Genomic DNA, 20,442 nt, shown 5'->3' with positions numbered 1-20,442 from the left:
AACACGACAGGAAACGAGGACACGCATCACACAAAGACCTCACAGGGCTCATGGCAGCTCAGAACCACCAGGGACGGGGAGCAAAGGCCGTGGACGGTGACCCAGGACGCAGCGTGCTTTCGTTCACGCACACGGAGAACGCCACTCGGCAGCTTCTGTTACAAGTTCACGGACAGACACTAGACCACGAGGGGCCTCGCCCCGGCTGGACCGCACCGCAGGGCTCCGCCCTCGCCACCACAGTGGGCCGGCGGGCTTTCAGGGGACCACGGCGTCCCGTGTGCGCAACGGGGTCCTGGGTCCTCAGTGTCTCACTCCGCCAGACTCACAGGAGGGCTGAAAATCATGCCCTTTGTCGCGTGGAGAGTTTGCCTCAGTGGAAAACACAGCCCTGGAGGCAAACACAACACGATTGTAACTGTGGCTCAGCTGGTGAGATGGGAACGTGGCGCTGAGTTTTCCTGGATTTTCTGACATGGTTTTTTGAGTCTCAAAAAAGCACAACAAAAACCTAAAACAAGAAAGGGGCAGGCGAGAATCTCCGTGCCAGCAGCTCCGTGGTCTCTCCCGACCCAGAAAAGAACATCCGCGGCCGGGCCCAGTGCCAGGGACCCTCCCCGCGGCCACCGCACGTCTGCACCCGCTTATGTAAGGACTGAAATCCGTGTCCCGGCCCCTCTGTGGGGCCTGGGGCCTCCCGCCCGCCACGTGGGCATGGCTGCCCAGATGGCGTCCCACGAGGCAGGTGGGGCAACAACGCCGGGACTTAGACCCTGGGGTCTCTGCACCCCGCTCCTGGGCTCAAGGACCTTCCAGGTCCCAGTTGGGTCCGGTGTCACTGGTGCCCCAGGGACAGGGAGGGCAAGGGTGTGGCTGCGGCCCTGGGGCTCATGCGGCCCAGCGTCGCTGCCGCCGGGGATCTGCGGTCGGGTCTGGCAGCAGCAAGGCCCCTCGGATGCTTGGTCACCGTCCGCTCCCTCTCCTGACCCAGGCACCTCGCAGGCAGGGAGGCGGGCTCTAGGGCCAGCTCCCACCTGCCATTCAGCTCCCCTGAAGTAAGGGGGTCAGAGGAGGTGGGATTTGACCATCGGTAGGGGGCACAGATTCCTTTGTCCTCTCTGAAGGTTGTCCTTACCCCTCCCGTGGCACTCGGGGCCTAAGGGCTCCGAAGAATCAGGGAGAGCCAAGGGGCAGCTCTTGCCGCCCCCACGCCACCCCCAGGGGTACTACTGGGGCTGCCTTGCAGAGGAGGACACCAGGTCCCCCGGGCTGTGCTGGCTCCAGGAGGACAAGCCCAAGGGAGGCCCATGGGGGTCTCCCCCACCCCATGACCTTTCTCAGGGGCCCCAGCCCCAGGGACTGCACTCCCGAGGGCCCCAGAGTCAGCCCGGCTGACCTCAGGGACCCCTCACCATGGCTACCACGTCTGTGCTTCAGGGAGGGTGTCTCAAGGGGCTGTGTGCAGAGGGGAATCCACAGGAGGTCGGGGAGAGCCCGGACAAGGGCCCCAGAGGCCCTGGTCTGGACACTGCCCCGGGGCCTTCCCCAACTACCAGTGCCCACTGGGACCCTGGCTGCATCACTGGGCCCCTGCAAATGCTTGCCCAGGACCCCAGGACCCCAGGACCCCAGGAAGGCAGGCGCCCGCACTCCCTGGAGTGAAGGGTGCCCTCACCATGGGGCACCGTCCCTAGACTCCCCTTCACGCAGGCGCCGGCCCAACACCGTTCCTCAAAGCCCCTCAGGCACGAGACTTGCCCTGACACTAATTTACCCGGAATAAAACAAGACAAGAAAATCCCTGCTTGGACCCACCCCTCACAAATGAGATCTGAGAGTCTGCTGCCCGGCCTCTGTGGCGTCCAAGCGAGCCCGCCTGAGGAGGCATCCACGATCCCACAGGGACCAGGGGCACGTGGGGCTGGGAGGGGCCGGGGGGCGTGGCCCTGGGACAGGTGGGACTGCTGGGCTGCTGGCTGAGGGGTCAGATGCACGTCCTGGGCAGGAAGCCAATGTGCCGCCATGCTCCAGATAAACTTTAATAAGATGTGGGTAGTGACCCCACCCTCCAGACAAGAATAGGCGTTTACCCGCAGCCCTTTCCGGCCCGGCCGCCCCCCCCGCAGGTCTCAGCAGGACTGAGCCAGCACCGGCTTCCCCAGGGGCAGTGGCCCTTCCCAAGGCCATCTTGCAGTTCACAGAATATGGGAGGACGATTTGGCGAATGGCGTGACCCCACAGAATGCAGGAGTCCCGGACGGCCAGGCACAGACCCCCGGCGAGTAGTCCGCAGACGTCGCGGGGGTCCTTCGGGTGCCCGGCCCCACCCCGCTATATCATGCCGGCCAGCCAGGGTGGCAGGAAGAGGCCCGCGGTCCCCAGCAGGCAGACGATGATGAACACCCAGAGGAAGATGCGGTCGATGACCATGGCCACGTACTTCCAATCCTCCTTCACCTGCGGACACAGACACACGCGGTCACTCCAGCCCGCCGTCCTCGGGGCTCCAGGCCACCAGTACTGTCTAGAACCTGGTGCTGTCTAAGGCAGGCTCTCCGTGTCCCCTCCCTGACACCAAAACCATGCAGGGTGACCGTCTGCACGGAGGTGACCAACAGGTGGGGCTCAGACACGTGACCTGCCCGGCCGAGGCCTGTGTTGCACTGGGGTCAACATCCTCTAAGGTGGGGCAGCAGTGCAGCCCGAGGGAGGCGGACAGGGAGCCCGAGCAGGGGAGGGCCTCTGGGGACATGAGGGTCTAGTCTGGTTCATGGGGAAATGTCTCTGTTCACCAAGCTGGGAGGGGCACCATGGAGGCCATCGAGTGCACCCCATTGTGCAGATGAGGACAGTGAGGCCCAGACAGGGGACGCCCACACCTTGGCTATTCAGGGCCAGGGCCAGGAGCGTCCTGGTGGGGGTCCCATGGCAGACCGCATCCAGAGAGCGACGTCTGAGACCCAGCTGCCCTCCGCTCCTGCCCACCCTGCTCCAGGGGCAGTGCTCACAGGCCAGCTGCCCTCCTGGGTCAGCGGGTTCTCAGCTCTGTCCCTGAAGCCCCTTGAGGCAGACACAGACCCGGGCACTGTAGGCCAGCTCCAAGTAGGGCAGAGCTGCCAGGAGCGCAGGGCCCCTCAGCGGGGGTGATGGAGAGGCCCCGGCTTCAGGTGGGGTCCTGCTCGCCGAGGCCAGAGGGCAGGCAGTGGGCCACATCCTCTGCAGTCATCGGCCTGAAGAAAGGCGACAGGGCCATCCATGTACAGATGGCGACTCCGCGGCACAGGGTGGCTGGGGCGGCCAGGGTCACACATCCCAGATCTCAACCCAGGCCGGCCGCTCCGCGGTCCTGGCTCCCGACCCCACGGCCTCTGCCTCCCCCAGGGTCACCCAGGGCAGAGCCTCCAGGAGGCCGAGGCCGTGGCCACAAGCGCGTCCTGGGTGGGGCAGTCTGTCGGCACCTGAGGGACGGGAAAGGATGCGGCCCCGGGGCTCAGGCCAGCCGGGCACTGAGGGCAGGACAGCCGAGGCAGGGGGCAGGCTCAGCCCTCCCGTTCGGGGATGTCGAGGGTACGGAGGGCTCTCCACTGCCATTTTCTGCTCTGATTTCTCAAGGGATCAGAGACACCCTGATGGTTTTAAACCAAACCGAAACTGGAGAGCAAACAAGGTCACTTATAAATAAGAAGTCCCTCCAGGACCCTCTGTTCCAGGAAGGCTGAGAAGCAGCCGTGGCCTCGTCCTCTGCTCTTTGATCTCCCTAGGCGCGTCCCCCATCCTGAGGATGAAAGGCTCGCGGACAAAGCCGCCCAGAGCATCCAAGTTCCATCCTTGTCGAGGCAGCTTGGCTCCCCAGAGCCTGGTGTTGCCCTGAAGCCAGAACCAGGTCGCGGCGGCCCGTCACACCACACAGATAAATGCCGGGCTGGGCCCAGCCAGACGCGTGCGCACGGCCGCCGGAGCCCGACATGATTCTGGTCCCACTCCTTGGCGGTGCTCAGACCTGCATGTCGAGTCAGGGAACTGTCTGTTGTTTCAAGAGCTGCCAGCAAAATGGGGTCCCAGACGTAGGTCCCCCCAGGCAGAACCCTCCAGAAACCTCCGGAATGGCTTCACGGCCTCTTGAGATTCCGCAGGGTGTCCCACTCCCAGGGGTGTGCTATGTGGGCCCAGGGCCCCTGATCCTGCCCAGGGCTCGCTCAGCCACGCGGCAGGCGGTCCTGGGGCCACACGTGTCCCACACGCAATCAGGGGCCGTGAACCAAGGTGTAGGCAGGGGCGCGGAGGAGCAGTGTCCACACCAGCGGCAGCAGCAGGCGTCACCGGGGCAGGACGCCCCGACAAGGGCAAGGTCAACGCAGCAGGGTGGCTGCCGGGCCCCGGCTGTCAGCGAGCAATGGCCCCCCCTCACTACTCCTGCCCGTGCTCTGACCTGAGGGCTCCCCATCCGCCCGGACCCCTGTAGACACCCCTCCCTCCCTCCTGACTACGTGGGGTCCTGAGTGTCCGCCAGGTCTGAGCTGGGACTCCTGGCCCTTGGGACCCCCCACACCACCGCCACGACCCCATGACAGGCAGACAAATACCAGCAGAAGAAAAGAGGAACGTTCCCTTAGTGACGGGGGTCAGGCAGACACTTAGAGGGACTGGGGACACGCTCCGGGCTCCTTTGATCCCCGCTGGTGAGTGAGGAGCCCCCACAGGAGGACCAGCTCCCTGGGGTCCCTGGGGTCACTGGGTCCCTAGGTCCCTGTGGCTGGGCCAGCGTTACTGTCCCTACACCCACAACTCCCTGCTCCCCCTCCCCAGCTTGACATGCAGGGTGCTGGCCAGAGAGGCAGGGCTATGCCCCAGGCCCCAGTCCTTCCCCTCCCCATCAGGCCTCCTTTCAGCCCCTACCCCTACCCCTCCACCCCTGCACCTGGGCCCAGCTGCCCCCAGTCCCTTCCCAGAGACCCCTCCTGGCCCCAGACGGGGCATTCCTGGTGGCCAGCAACAGTGCCCAGACTTCCCAGGCAAGGCCTCCCTGCTGCCTATGGGCCCCCCGTGTCCTAAACGACACAGAGGACACCCCCGCTGTACGGGCTCGCCAACCACTCTGGGCCACCTGCCCCAGCGCCACCCCAGGGACCGCCTGGCAGAATCAGAGGCTCAGGAGGGAGAGAGCAGGACAGGGTGGGGGCTGGGGCTGCACGCACCCCGGAGCTTAGTAGCCCCAGTCTGGGCCCTGGCTTTTGGATGTTTCACTGGCCACACCCTCCTCCAAAGAGGAAAGGGAAGCAGACAGAGTCTGTCCAGCCAGAGGCAGAAACTTACCGAGAAGTCTGTGTCTTCGGCCTTCAGATGGTCCGCGATGTACTGGACACCCTCTACTGCCCGCGTCAGGGCCGGAGACAGGGGCAGGTGCCGGGGGGGAGCCTTGGTGCCCTGGGCTTTGAGCACGGCATTTGGGGGCGGCTCCTTCTTGCACCTGCATTTGCACGGAGAAGGCTGGTCTGGGGGCGGGAGCTCGGCTGAGCTGGTCTTCCGAAAGCTGGGGGAGCCGGCCACAGGGCCCCCAGCCGGGGAAGCGGCATCGTCTTGGAGAACGCAGGACTGGATGCTCCGAGACCGGCATCGAACACCGTCCTCCGCTGCTTCGGCGGGGCCGGGCACGTGCTGGACGCTCAGGGACCGGGCTTTGGTGAGCCCCGGGGCCTGGGTGCCGGCGGGTGGGCGGCAGGAGTCAGGCGAGGGGCAGGGGCTCCCTTTCTCAGCCTCGGAGGGCTGCGGCACGGGGACCTGCTCCGAGGGCGACTCGCAGGCCGGCCGGGGCTTGGCTGGCTCGTCCAGGGGGCTGCAGAAGGACGGGGAGCGCGAGGGGCCCCGGCTCCGGGCTCCGCCCATGAAGCTGGGCTCCCCCTCGGGCTCGGGCCAGAAGCCGGGGGCGCCGGCCATCTTATGCATGGACTCGATGAGCCGCCTGCAATTGCCCTTGACCGCAGACGGCCGCTTCATGAAGAGCAGGCGGGGCACCACGTCCAGGAAGACCCGGCGCACCCAGGCGGGCATGGTGTGCGTGCGCGGGGAGCGGTGGTGCACGTTGAGCACGAAGACCGTGATGACAATGGACAGCGTGACGAAGATCATGGTGAACAGCAGGTACTCGCCGATGAGCGGGATGACCAGCGAGGTGGAGGGAATGATCTCGGTGATGAGCAGCAGGAAGACGGTGAGCGAGAGCAGCACGGAGATGCAGAGCGTCACCTTCTCGCCGCACTCGGACGGCAGGTAGAAGACGAGCACGGTGAGGCAGGAGATGAGCAGGCAGGGGATGATGAGGTTGACGGTGTAGAAGAGGGGCAGGCGGCGGATGACGAAGGCGTAGGTGATGTCAGGGTAGACCTCCGCGCAGCACTCGTACTTGCGGGTGTTGTAGGTGCCGACGGCGTCCACGATGACCCACTCGCCGCTCTCCCACAGGTCCAGCTGGTCCACGCGGCTGTGCATGCTGACCAGGTCGATCTTGGCCTTGTCGTACGTCCAGGACCCGAACTTCATGGTGCAGTTCTGCTGGTCGAACGGGAAGAAGGTGACGTCGATGCTGCAGGAGCTCTTGTAGATGGCGGGGGGCGTCCACTGGACCCGCCCGTCGTGGAAGAGGTGGGCCTTGGTCAGGTGGGTGACCGCAAAGTCCCCGTCCGCGCTGCGCAGGAAGAGAGGGGCGTGAGGCCCACCGACACCGCGGCCCAGCTCTCACGCGCATTCTGGCTTCACGGGCCAGCAGAGAAAGGTGGGGACCCGGCCGGAGACCACGGCCCGGGGAGAGCTGGGCTGATGGCCCCGGACACACCAGTCCTCAGCCTCGGTTTATCGCCCCTACCCCAGGGGGACGTGGCTTGGAGGACTGAGCGGCCCACGCCGTGCCTGACACACAAGCGTGTTGGTGACCATGGTGGTTACTTGGCGGGTAGGGCAGGGACGGGGATCCTGCACCTGCTAACACCAAGGGCAGGTGGGGCCTGGTCCATCTCTGTCCTCAGCTATGAGCTGTCTGCACTGGGAACCAGCAGGCAGCCCACAGGGGGTCACGTCCCTGCGAGGGCCCGAGGTCGGGGAGCTCCTGTCCACGGTGTGAGGGCAAGTGGGGCCTGACTCGGGAACACAGCCCCCCACTCTCCTGCCCCTGCGCCCAGGGCAGAGGCCAGAGGGCAGAGGGCAGAGGGGATGGCTCCTCAGAAGGTCTCAGCCCCCACCCATATCCCCCGCAGACTTGCATCCAGGTGGGTGGGGGCCGAGCAGACCCTCCTGGGACCCATCACTGCCCACCTGGCCGTCTACGCCCTACAGACGAGGACACGCACATGACAGTGGCTGCTGGGCTCCACGCCATGGACTTTGCAAGGCCTCCTGGGATGGAGCCAGGTCCCCTGCAGGTCACCTTGGGGGGATGGGCCAAGCTTGGGGGGGGCCTGCCCAGCCACCGTCCCTGCCACAGACCGGGTCTGCCAACGCCACTGAGCACCTTTAGTGCTTTCTCTCCTTTACCCCCATGACTTACAGGTGCAGACGCCCCTTCTTGCCCAGGTGAGGACCCCGGGCCACCTGAGCACGAGGGGACAGGGCCTGCCTCTGGCCATCCGCCCTCCTGCCTTGCCCTCAGCCTCAGGGGTGCTGGCCCCTGTCCATGGCCGGCTGGGTGGCAGAACAAGGGGCTGCTGTCCCCGGCCCCGGGCTCCCCGGACAGTGAGGTCCGCTTCAGTGTCTCCACGAGGATGTGCACAGGTGGGGTGTGCCACGCTGGTGCGTTGTGGGGTGAGGCAGTGCGCCCATGGGTGCCCAGGAACACCTGCTAGCAGCCCCCTCCCCCGCCTTCACCGGCTCTGGTGTCGGCCCCGCTCTGCTCCGCAGCTGGAAGTCCCTGGACGCCGGGCAGAGTCCCCAGCAGGTGCACCCTGAGCTGCGTGCATACCGCTCTCCTGCCTCGGTTTCCCCCAGGACTGGGCTGTCCACTCTAACTACGGGTGGCGCCCTGAGCACGTGGAGGCAGTGGCCGGCCCCGTGGCTTGGCTCTGAGGGGCTGACGGGGAACCTCCCCAGGGACAGCACCCGTGGGGACCATGCTGCCTTGTCACAGCAGAAGGGGTCACCGCACAGCCCCCCGGCCCAGCAGCTGAACCAGAGAAGCCGCCCACCCGGGATGTGAGCCAGAGCTCGGCCTTCCCTGCCTGCCCACACCCACCACGGCCCAGAATCCCCCAGACACCCAGCTCAGAGGCCCCCAACGGTCTCAGTTGGTGCCAATCCGAGCCTGTGACCTCCAGGGATCCTTCCGGGCTGACATCTAGGTCAGCGGCAGGTGGCGACCCACAGATGCATGCACAGGAAGAGTGACGGGCTCTGCACGTGGGACACACCGCCTGGACTCCAGCGTGGGACTGAGGCTGTCTCTGGGGCAGGACGACGCGGACCGTCCTCCCTCAGCAACATCACTCCAAAACCCAAAGCCGGTCCCTCTGAGGCACAAAGCAAACGCGTGCACGGCTCAGCAAACATTCTGCAGGGAGACTAGAGGCTCCAGTCAGCGGCGGGAGCCCGGCTGGCCCTGATCTCGCAGGAAGGGCAGGGAATGTTCCAGACGTTCACTGAAAGCAGCCCCATACGGGGGATCTGCACCCAGGCCTCCGGGTTTCGACGCCCACAGTCTTTTCCAGGTGCACAGCCTGCGGACCCCCGTGGCTGCACACACACCCCCACCCCTGCCCCCAGCCTGGGGGGCTGCTGTGTCCTTGCCCAGCGCAGACCTGGCTCAGATCCTGAGGCCCCCCCCAGGAGCGCGTCCCCCTCGGGACTTGGGGTCTGGACTTCTCGAGGAGGTAGGAGATCCCAGAAGGCAGCTGAGCGGGGTCCAACCTCTCCCCTGTCCTGGCTTCGAGGCACCCAGGGGTGAAGGACGTGGCCCGGTGCAGGGGAGAGGAAGCACGCGCCAGCAGGTCCCGGCCCCGCGCCCCACCTCCGGCAGCGCTGGCCTCCAGGAAGCCACAGGGCTCCGGACGCTGGGACCGAACGGTCAGACGGTCAGATCGTGAGCACGTTGTGGCCCGTCCAGGTTCCTGCTCCAGGCCCTGCGAACCCCCCGCCCCAAAGGGCCAACACAGAGAAGCCCCCAAGTGGACAGCACGGTCTCCCATGCACATCCTTCAACCCGGGGTTCCCCAAAGCCATCAGGAAAGCTGCCCCCCAACTTTCCCCTCACCCAGTAGCCCAGGCTGACCACCTGGACACACGCAAGTGCACACCGGCCTGGCCAGCATCAGCCACCCCTCGGCCCTGGCCAGAAGGAGCCTCTATGCCGACCACAGCGCCACAGAGAGGCTGGGGGTCCACCCCCTGCCCCCCACCCGAGACCTAAAAGGAGGAGAGAGAAGGAGGGAATTTGAGGGGGCAGCCCCACTCTCCTGGGCTGCAGTCCAGGGGTCTGAACAGGCCCCAGAGCTCATCTCAGCCGGCACCGTCCTGCCAGGGGAGAGCAGAGCTATCTGTCCCACAGCACGAATGCTCCCCTGGGTCCCAGGACGTAGACACCGTGATCTCTGAACCAAACGATCACTGTGACGAACCCAGTGCCAGGGCCCGGGGCGGTGGGGGGGGGGGGCATGGGGAGCTGGGTGCGGACCCCAGGAAGGCTGGGCAGGCTGGAGAACCCCAGGCTGCTGGTTCAGGCGGGGCTGCTTGTGGAGAGCAGGGAGCCTGCCCTGAGGGAAGAACAGCGCCACTGTGTTCCTATTCGCGGAGCCGGCCCCCTCAATGCACCCCCGAAACCCAGCAAGCTCTTCCCGTGGCCATTACTGGAATCAATTAAGTTGGAAGAGGAGCCCAATCGTTCTTAATCAAATAGCAACGTTTTATAGGTCAGGCCCAGTGCCGGGGGCCCTGGAAGGGGCTTTGTACAAGAGCCCATCGGGGTCTGGCAGCGGGGAGGGCAGGGGTCCGCAGGGAGCTAAGTGCTTCCATTTGCTTTATCTGTAAGCACCATGGGAGCTGCTGCCGGGGCGAGCCTGACACCGGGAATCAGCCGCCCGGCTGTGACCCAGCAGCGACACGGGGACACGGGAGGACGTCAGGCTGCCCCAGGCTCAGGAGCCCCCAGCGAGGGTCCTGGGAAAGGACAATTTGGACCCCACCCTCTGCCACAGCCACGCCTGGCAAACCCTGGCTCCCGGCACAGAAGGGTGCTGTAGGTGAGCGGACTCCGTGAGGCGTCATGTCCCAGGGGCTGCTTCCCAGGACTGCGACGGCACCAGGGCAGGGGAGGGGTGAGCACCCAGGTGAAAAGGCACAAAGGGCCGGGGCAGCAGGCGGGCCTGCGCGGGCAGTCTGGGAGTTTCCTGCACAGACAGAAGGAAGGTGTGCCTGGAGGGCGGGGGGGAACCACCTGCCGGGCCAAGGGCTGATCCAGAAAACACCAGTGCTCTAGGGCCCGCGCTCCCCTTGCGCCCGGAGAGGAAATGATGCCTGAGCGGGCTGGCTGGCCCGGGCTGGGACGGACCCACGCTGCCCCCAGGGCCCCTGTCCCCGCTGTACTCACCGGAGGGCCCCCCCCCAGACCTCCACCCCTCCTTTGCTCCCTCCTCTCCCTCCCAGAGGCTTCGGCACTGGCTCCCTAGGGCTAGCGCACACACAGGCCACCGCCTCTTGTGCACGCCGGGTCCCCTGGATCACTCACACCTGGACACTGGTGCCGGCCGCCCCTGCCCGCTGACCTCCCGAGGCTCACTTGTTGTAGAGGACGATGTCTGGCCGCCAGATGAGCTCAGAGGGAATGCGGATGGAGGTGACGTTCTCGTAGTCAGCGGGGTCCCAGCGCAGCTTATAGTCATGCCACTCCTAGGGCAGGACAGGAGGAGGAAGCCACAGCCGGTGAGGGGGTGAGGGGGTCAGGGAGGGGACGGGAGGGAGGGATAAGGGGGAGAGGCCCCCCACTCACTCACCTGCTTCACCCACACGTTCGTCGTCATCATCTGGTTCTTCTCATCCTAGGACACAAAGGAGAAGGGCGGATGTGACCTCCTGGGGGACGGACGTGTGTGTGTGTGTGTGTGTGTGTGTGTGTGTGTCCCTCCCCCTTGCTCTCTCCTGGCCCTGAGTTTCCTCGCCCACAAAGACAGGCCTGAGTTGAACATGGGGAGCAGGTGACCTCAGGAAGGAGTGAGTACCTCGTCCCTGGAGGCAACCAAGTCCAGGATGGTCAGCCCAAGGGGACTTAGAGAAGTGGGGACAAGGCCCTTGAACCTTTCCAGACAGAGAGTGGGGACAGGGCTTGTCTGGCTTGGCAGGTGGCCAGCTCCTGGCCTGCCCCCAGCTACAGTCAGATGTGTGGGACGTGCGGAGGGCTCCCACGCTGCTGGAGGACAGCCTCCTTCCAGGTCCCCCGCCAGCCTGCATCGGCCCTCCCGGCTGGTCACGACGGCAGCCCATCTGCAGGCTCCCAGGTGAGCAACCCCGGTATGCACAAGGTCCCACTTGCTCACCAGGCTGGCCCCTGGACAGACTGCCCCTTTAGCACCAGGGTCTCAGGACCTTGAGGTGGACAGGGAAGGGGCTGAAAGAGGAGAGGTGGAAGCAGGAGACCCGGCTGGTTCCGTCTCAAGGTCACTGTGTGGTCACCAGTCCCAGTGAAGAGGCTGGACCACACACCCCGTGAAGCCCTTTCCAGCCACTATCCCAACCCCGCCCCACCCTCTTTCTTCCCTACTGGCTCATGGGGATGGGCCAGCCGGCACATTTCTGCTGGGGAGCAAGACAGACCCGTCCCCTGGGCAGTCAGCTCCCAACACGTGCTGGAGCCATTCGGAGAACACCCCGCTCCAGGGGGGGACACAGGGGTCTGTGGGGACGGGAAGCCCTGGGGTCTTCACATCTCACCAGCCTCTGGGAGCCACAGCCACACCCCAACCCCCATGGCACCCGCTTGAGAGGCGGCTGGCCTGGCGGTGGACTCTTTGCCCAAGGTTTGGAGAGGAGCACTCGGAGACTGATGGGAGGGCTCCCTCAGAGTGCAGTTGTCCGTGGGGTCCTGGCAACAGCCCTGCCCCTGAGGGGAGGGGGCTAGGCAGGGCTGGGGGCAGTGCCTGACCTTGTCATGGCCCAACCTTTCCCCCCAACCGGGCATCCCATGCCTACCTTGGGTCAGAGCGGCGTCTTGTGCCCAAAAAGCAGGCCTGGGCACCTCCCCTCCTGCCTCCCCCAGGGGACAAGCTCCCAGTGGGCCAGTTCAGGGGGCAGAGACCATGCCTCTCACCGCCCCCAGGCACTGCCCTCAATCCTGCTCCCCCCGGACCACCCAGGGTGGGCCACCCCCCAAAGGAGGCCAAGGAGCAAACGTGACCTGATCGGGCCCTGCCGCTGGTGCTGGACACAAAGTCCAATGACCTCTGCCACACAGTCCTGCCCCACGCTGCCTGCCCACCACGCCCCTGCCCGCCCCGTCCTGCCCCGCCCGCACCTCACCAGGCTCAGAACAAGCTTCAAGGGGCAGGGCCCGGAGAGCCCCAGGACTCCTCGGGCTCCCCTGCTGGTGTGAGCTCGCACACGGGAGCACACCCCGCCGGACACAGAGCTGCAGCAAACACGTGAGCCCTGCAAGGGGCTGGCGGAGCATGGCCAGGCGTGTGCAACCCCTTCTGCCTGCACACAAGGTGCAGACCTCGGGCCAGGGCCCGGACACAGCTGCCCATCCACACACACCCGCGTGCAGGCCCGTCCTGGGCCAGCTCCGGTGCAGACAGCAGAGCCTGGGCTTCTCCACCCTGCCCGGCCCTGCCACGGGGCCTTGGCACATCCCTCATCACGGCCTCAGAGCTCATGTGCTCCCGGCCTCAGTGTCTCCTGGGCAAATGGGTGGCAGTGTGGGGGTGATGAGCAATCCTGAGGAGGCCAGGGCCGCCGCCCCTTCACCCATGAGTGCAAGCCTCAGCGGGGCACCGACGCTGAGCACGTCCTGCCAGGAGCACCTGCCAGAACGAGCGGAGGCCCAGTTCCAGGATGCCCGAGGGTGACAGTCTGGACACCACTGAGGACAGAGTGGTGTGACCGATGTCCCCACGCACCTCTGTCCCTCCCACCTCCCAAAGCCCCCCCGACGCTGCCCCTCCGCCTGCCGACGCTGCCCGTTTCATTGCACAGGTAGAAACACCAGCGGCCACGGGTCACTCGCCACACACAGCAGTCCGGGGTCAGCTCCTCCCTCCACAAGCAGACTCCAGCCTGGGATCCTGGCAGGGGAGCGAGGTGGGCATGCGGGGATATCGACAGCCCCCCCCCCCAGTTGGGTGAATTCCAGCTCCCTCCCTGCAACCAGAGCTGGCCGGTCCTAGTGTGAAAAACTCGAGCCCTTCCAAACCCAGCAGGCCTGGGGCCTCCTCGCGGAGAGGGAACCAAGCTCCCAGCGGCCCGTTCCCGGCCAGGCTGGAGCCTGGACTCCAAGGCAGTCAGGGCCCCACCCCAGTGAACCCACTACCTAGTCCCCCACCCCAAACGGATGCCCCAGCCCTTCCAGAGCCACTTGGAGGCTGGACCCCCAGCACCCTCCCAGCAGCCTTCTCGGGTCCTAACCAGGAAGGTAAACACACCAAACCTGTCTGAGCCTTGCTGGGACACCATATTCCAGACCAGTGGACGGTGGGGGTCTCCTAGACCAGGTGCTGCCAGAGCAGGTCAAGGCCCACCCCTCCCCCACCCACCGCTGCCTCCAGCCCGAGAGGCATTTTCTGTTCTTTGCTCCTGGAGGACGTGGCCCTGACTTACTGCTGAAAATCGGCATTTGGGTTTTCCTACTTGGGGGGCCTCCCTGTCCTCTGGGCTCCGCCAGGAGGGCACATCGGCGGGGCTCTGCCAGGGCCGGACACGAAGAGCCTGCGTGCAGTGCGGATGGCAGCCCCCCAGCCCTGGAGGCTCCCCGGGCTCTGCGGCCACCACCAGGCCGGCCTCCTCTCAGGTGGGGTGCTCCCTCCCGCGTGAGCCTCCACGGCTGTGTGTGAGGGGCCGAGGCTCAGGGCTCCCCGCTCCCCGCCCTTGGCACCTACCACATCAATGAGCTGTGCGATGGACAGCCCGAAGTGGACAAGAACCACGTCCGAGATGTTGGCCACGGGCCGGGACCACTTGTTGTAACCAGAGAAGAGCTTCTTCAACAGCCGTTCCTCCGCATGGGCCCGGGTCTCCACGTGGCTGCTCACTACGGGGGGGGGGGGGGGGGGACAGGAAGACGTGCGGCCCGGGGGCACAGGACAGCAGTCATCCAGGCTGCCCCCTTGGGGGCACCATCCTGCCCCACTCCTGGCCTCCTTTCTCTCCTACCCTCTGGGTAAAAGTGTAACCTCCTCAGGGAAGCCTTCCCAGGCCCCTCAGGCGCCCTGCACTGAGCCCCAAAGACACGGTTAAGTGCTGACTGGGAAGAAGGGGCTGGATCTCCAGCTGCCAGCTGGATTCCCAAAACCTTGCCTCAAAGCACAAGGTGAGGGTAACCGCAGGACTCCAGGACAGTGGGGGCAGGCCCAAATGGGGGGATGGAGAGCCGGTTTCCTGTGGCTGCCAGCAGCCCTGAGTGATCACCAGACCCTGCCGACTCCAGCACCCTGTGTTCCTGGACAGACAGACGACTTTCCACGAGTCAAGGGTAACCCCCCCCCCCAACATACACACTCTGCTTCCTGAGGAGGGGCCGCTCTGATCCAGCCCAGGCCCCATCGGCCAGTCTGTGGACTGAGAGCCTCTCTGTCTTTCCTGGGCACCTGCACTGGGGTCACCGCATCATAAGGGGGTTTGGGGAGGTGAACAGGGTACCAGCTGCCTGCACTCAGCTCAGTCTTGCTCACCTGTGTGCCCTAGACCGGATGTTAAGAGGGGATTCACAAGCACCCCTAGAGTCAGTCTTAGACCCTCCCCACCCTTTACTCTGAGTCCAGAGGCCCCCCTCCCCCAACCTTATTCTTCCTGGTCCGTTGTACCAGGAACGTATAGCCCACTCCTCACTGGGGAGGCCAGGGGCTGAAATTCCCTCCTATGAATAGCAGGGTGGCTGCCCAGGGGATGGGGGGAGGAGGAGGCAGAGGGGGCTAGGACTTCACCTGTCCCAGTGAGCGCGGGGGAGCAGAAAAGGCGTAGATGGGGTGCGGCCAAGGGCGGAACCCATCCCTCTGCTCCCCCAAACCAGGAGCAGGCATGGGGGTGTCTGCAGGGAAATTTGGCCGGATGGATAAAGACGGGGAGAGATGGGCCCCGCCTCTCTCTACCCAAGTTGGAGCTTCTGGGTCCAGCTCCCCAAACAGCAACCTCCCCCACCCCCACCCAAACCCCTCTCCCGCATTCGCGGGCGAGTTAACGCCTTCCTCGCCCCGCTCAGTGCGCACCGAAGGACAGCCTTTGCGTCTGGGGGTTGGGGAGCCTCCGCGGCTGCCCCGTTGCGCGCACCCGCGGCTAGGGACCGCAGCCAGGAGCTTCCCCTCCTCTGGCTCTGGAGGTCCAAAGCCGCCCCGAACTGGACGAAAGGGGGCCCGTCTAGCGCCCCGAAACTTACCGGGTAGGAAGCCGGCCCCCAGCAGCAGCAGCAGCGGCGGCAGCAGCGGTGGCGGCAGCGCCCCGGGGCCCCCGAGCTCCATGGCGCACCGAGCGGGCTCTAGACGCGGGCGGCTCCCGTCTCCGCCGCGCCCCCGCTCCCAGGCCCGCGCGCGCCCAACTTCATGCCCCCGCGCCGCGCGGGCCGCTCCGTCCACTGGGCCTGGTTCCGCCGCTCCTCCCGCGGGGCGCGAAGGCGGCGACCCGGCCGGGAGCTGGGGGCTGTGGGCTCAGCGGCGCGGCCCCGCCCGGACCTGCCCGCCTCCAGCCGGCGAGGAGGAGACGGAGGAGGGAGAGGGGGAGGAGGGGAGGCGGGGAGGAGGGGGAAAGCGGGCGAGGACGTGAGGGAGGAGGGCGGGTGGGGCGGGGGGCAGACCACCCGCCGAGAGGGGGCGCGGAGGCTGCGCTCGGCCTGCGCTGGGGTAAAGTTTCCCTCGTCCTCCCCCGGGGCTGGGGACGTGCCCAAGCCAGGGGTGGGGGCCTGTAGTCCCTGCCTACGACTGGGGGATCCTGGCGCCGGGCTGGTTTCCGGACCACAACACACTGACCTCCACTCCCGTCCCCAGTCCTGGAGCCCCACGGCCTGCCTGGGTGGGGGCCGCGCACCCAGGGGCCCCTGGCGGCCAGCACACGCCTGGTTAACTCCATCACCCCCGCCCCGCTCCGCAGTTCGGAAATCACTAGCCCCTGGTCTTCTTCCCCAGCCAGGCGTTCAGGAAAGACCACCCCCTATCAGCCTGTCCCCCAATGACCGGAAAGCCTCCATGGGGAGTCCAGGCGTCGCTGCCCGCCCTTCTGGGGAGAGAACCCTCAAGCCCCCGCCCCGGGCGAAGCCGCTCCACTGCCTCCAGATCCGGCCTGGAACTCGCGCTGTGGACTGTGGCTGAGGAGCGGCGAGGGCGGCTCTGGGGCTCCTCTGGGGGCTGGAGAACAGCCCAGCTGCCGGTCGGACAGCACTTGAAAGATGTCAGCCACAACTGAGGTGCCTGGTGCGACCGTGCTCGCTGCCCTGGCAGGGGCTCTGCCCCATGCGGGTCAAGGTGGCCGCCGAGCCGGAGCAGGTGCTCCGAGGACGGTTGGGAGTGACCGCTTTGTGCGCCCAACCCCGGTCTGCAGTGAGGAGAGGGCGCCGGTTGCATGGAAACCATCCCTGCACGCCGGGTTTCCAGATCCCCCACTTGGAGACTTCAGTCCGGATGGGAGCAGAGAAGAGGCTGCAGACTTCACTGAGCTCCCAGGCCTAGTGTCCGCCCTTGAAGGGGCAGAATGTCTGTCAGGAGCCTCCTGCCTCTCTCCCCACCCAGACCCCAGGGATGCTCCCAGGTGACAGGCATCAGTCCCAAGGGCCCCTGCCCCCTCCCCATCTCTCTCAACCCATACCCCCTCCCCATGTCCCCAGAGCCCCTCCCAGCTGGTCTCTCCTCCCCCATCTCTCCTGCCCTTTCCCCCCAGCCCACCTGCACTCTGGCTCCAGGTTAAGCTCTTCACACCTCACACACCTGCTTTGAGACAGCCAGGGGCTTTTCCCCGCAGGAGACCTCTGTCTGCTCTCCCACACACACAGAGCTTTCAAAATGCTCAGCCCTGAGCAGTGGCCAGTCTCAGCAGTGATGGGCTGTCACCCACAGCACCCCTCTTAGGTGGGCTCTTGTTATACCTGCATCGGGATGAGGAGGTGGGTGCAGAGAGAGGTTAGGCTGCAAGCCCAAGGTCACGCAGGTGGTAGAGGGCTTCCAACCCAGCCCACCTGGCTTCAGGACCTCAGTCTATCAGCAGAGCATGTCCCAGGACTGGCCTGTGTCCCGACTGAGATGGCCTCCTGGCAGCACCCCCACAGACGCAGAGCCTGCTCTGCTTTGGTTGGTGTCCTGTTTCTGCAGCAGGACCCCTCACACCTCCCTCCTTCTTTTCACAGCCACCAGACCCCTTCTCCCCAGCAGGGCCAGAACCCGGGTTCCTGTGGCATTAATTAGGCCCTTCCACAAGCTCCCCTGTGCTAAGCACGAGAAGGCCCACCAAGCTGATCAGAGTCCGATTGACCCAGGAGCTGGTGAACAGGCCTGGCCTATCACCAGCTGGGTGCAAAGGAGGGAGGAGGACACCTCAGCTGACCCCGTGTCTCACCTGGACCAGGCAAAAGCCATCTCCCCCTCCAGGATGCAGGCCACAGGAGGCTTAGAACCTGCCAGAGCCTCCCCTCTGAGAGGGGACCAGGGAGGGTGAAGAGCACTGGTGGATGGGGGAAGCTGCCTCTAGCCCCTGTTTTTACCTCTGGTCTTGAGAAAGCCCCTGTTCTGTGCTTTCCCAGGACAAATAGAACTGTGCCTTACGTGACAATCTCGAGCCAATTCCATGCTCCTTTATTAGTAACAGAGGCCAGCCATGCTCTGGGCCCTTCTGGAAGCCTCTTCCAACCATCTCAGCATCCCTATGAAGCAGAGGTCATCATTACACTCGTTTGGCAATCCAGGAACGTGAGCCATAAAGAGATTCGTCACTAGCTGGTGAAGTGTCCTTTGCCTCGTCCCATTATCCCGCAGCAAACACGACACCTTTGGGGATGAGAATGATCCCTCATGCCTCTGCATTTAGGTTCATTCCTCAGGCCTTGGTAAAGTTGGGTGTTCCTGCGATTGTCAGCTGGGGTCAGATGAGAAGGGGGTGCATGAGGGGCTGAGCCAATCTGTGAAGGTTTCCTGGAAGAAGGAGCACACAGGAACGTAGACTCAAGGACTCATGAGGAGGGTCCAGCCAGGCGCCCAGCTCCTGGCAAGGGCTTGGAGCCAGCCTGGTGTCCTGGCCTGCAGCAGGTGCTGGAACGGCCGTGCCGGGGGAGGGGGGGGGCGCGGGGGGATGAAGCACCTGTATAGGGAAAGAGGCTCTTGGCTCTCGGCGGAGCCTGCCTCAGTTCACAGGCTAAGCCAGCTCTACCTTCTGTTTCCCTTCACTTTGGCCAGCTCCAGCGGCCAAGATGGTGGCTCTTGATGGCCATTCCCATGGGCAAATTCAGCCGGAGAGCCCAGCGGCAGCCAGCAGGCCTGTCTCTCCTGGTGCCTAGGGCCCAGCTCTGGCGGACATAGCCCTGTGGCTGGCGTGCAGACGCTTGCACACATCTGTCCAACCTCATTTGGCTTTCCCTGCAGATTTGCTAATGCAGCAAGATTAATCGGGTCTAACTCATTAATTTGCAAGGCCCTCCCTCCCCACCTGCACCCGGCTGGAAAGCACTCTTGCGGGAGCCTAGAAATCATCATCGTAGCTGCTGCTGAATTAGACTCTTACTCCAGGCCTTCAGGCCCCTCCCTCCCGCTGCTTCTCAGACTGCTGTCTCAGTGGAAAGGAAAAGCCCCAATTCACAAACAAATGAGACCAGCTTTGGAAGAGGGGCACCCCATGGCCCCACAGCCTTTGTGGCAGGAGTGCTGTGTCTTCTGAGGGTGATCCCTGATGGAGGCCAAGGGGAGGAAGGAACAGGCTCCTCGAAGACCCCTCCCCAGATGCACACCCAGCCACTGTCACGCCAACAATACGGACTGCTGCTGGCAAAAGTGGAAGGTCATCTCTGCAGGAGCAGCCTGTCCCCCTCCCTCCCATGGCCCTCCCCACCCTCCACCCTGTCCCAAGGACATTTCCATGGTAACCAGTTGGTGGCATAAACAGGGATTTGAATTAAAGGTGGGAGATTCAGCTGTATCCCCAGTCCCAGCGGCACTGAAAAGAGGCAAGAGGGACCTCAGCACCAGGACCCAGTGGGGTTCCAGAGGCCCCTGTGAGGAGGGGTCAGTGCTGGTGAGCTTTGCCTAGAAATGGGGGTCCTGCATGTACTCCCACTATCCTAGGGGACTTCCAAACTTTCACTAGCCACACCTGCCCTGCGCAGCCCCCTTCCACATCTCACCCAGGTGACACTGCACATAATGTCCATCCATTCTTTCTAGGGTCAACCACAGCAGGCCCTTCAAAACCCAAATACCCCTGAGGAAGGGAGCACATGAAAAATGTGGTCAGTATTCAACTGGAAAGGAACATTTCAGGGGTGTTTTCCCTCGCTCCCCCACACTCTATCCCAAAGCCAGGCTTTGTTTCTCTCCCTAGGACTCCTTACCACCAGAAAGCTTATTGTATCTTGTACATGGGTCTCACCCCACCCTGAACCTCTGCCAACAAAGTAAGTTCAGAGGAGAGGCTGTGGGCTTTGTACACAGTGTCTGGCTTTTAGTAGGAGCTGGGTAAACATGTTGAATGCATGGATGAGTGAATGAATGGATGGATGGATAGATGGGTGGTGGATAGATGGATGGTGGCTGGATGGATAGGTGGATGGATGCCTGTCAAAAGGCACAAGGGAGGGACGCTTGGGTGGCTCAGTCGTTAAGCGTCTGCCTTCGGCTCAGGGCGTGATCCCAGAGTCCTGGGATCGAGCCCCACATCAGGCTCCTCCACTGGGAGCCTGCTTCTTCCTCTCCCACTCCCCCTGCCTGCTTCTTCCTCTCCCCCTCCCCCTCCCACTCTCTCGATGGCTGTCTCTCTCTGTCAAATAAAGAAATAAAATCTTTAAAAAAAAAAAAAGGCATAAGGGAAACCAGGCCCAGAGTGGGGCTCTACTGTGCCACCCATCAACCCCACCCTAGCCTGGACCCTGCACACTCAAGCTGAAAGGATCCAGGTGTTTGGGGTTGGTCTGGGCTTCTGGGCACGTGATACCTGGGAGGGAGGAATAATCAGGCAGGAGCAAGGACACGGGGACCTGGGGAGGTTTCAGAGCTTCCCCTTTCACCTCATTGATTTTCCTGTCATCTATCAGGAGTGGATCAGGAGTGAATCAGGATTTAGTGGCTTTCACTTCACGGG

At 64.5% G+C, this 20,442-nt stretch overlaps 1 protein-coding gene across 1 annotated transcript; it reads right to left on the bottom strand.

The window, feature by feature from the left end:
- Positions 1-2,331: 2,331 nt before the first annotated feature.
- On the bottom strand, positions 2,332-15,635 carry CHRNA4 (cholinergic receptor nicotinic alpha 4 subunit). The gene is made up of 6 exons (XM_026502831.4): positions 15,554-15,635; positions 14,061-14,212; positions 10,968-11,012; positions 10,754-10,863; positions 5,314-6,682; positions 2,332-2,457 (listed from the first exon to the last, which is right to left on the bottom strand). Exons 1-6 carry the CDS (start codon positions 15,633-15,635, stop codon positions 2,332-2,334), a joined length of 1,884 nt encoding a protein of 627 aa, XP_026358616.1.
- Positions 15,636-20,442: the final 4,807 nt, after the last annotated feature.

This window comes from Ursus arctos, unplaced genomic scaffold (assembly GCF_023065955.2).
Source record: "Ursus arctos isolate Adak ecotype North America unplaced genomic scaffold, UrsArc2.0 scaffold_16, whole genome shotgun sequence".
NCBI lineage: Eukaryota > Metazoa > Chordata > Mammalia > Carnivora > Ursidae > Ursus > Ursus arctos.
This window is presented reverse-complemented; position numbering and strand designations above follow the sequence as displayed.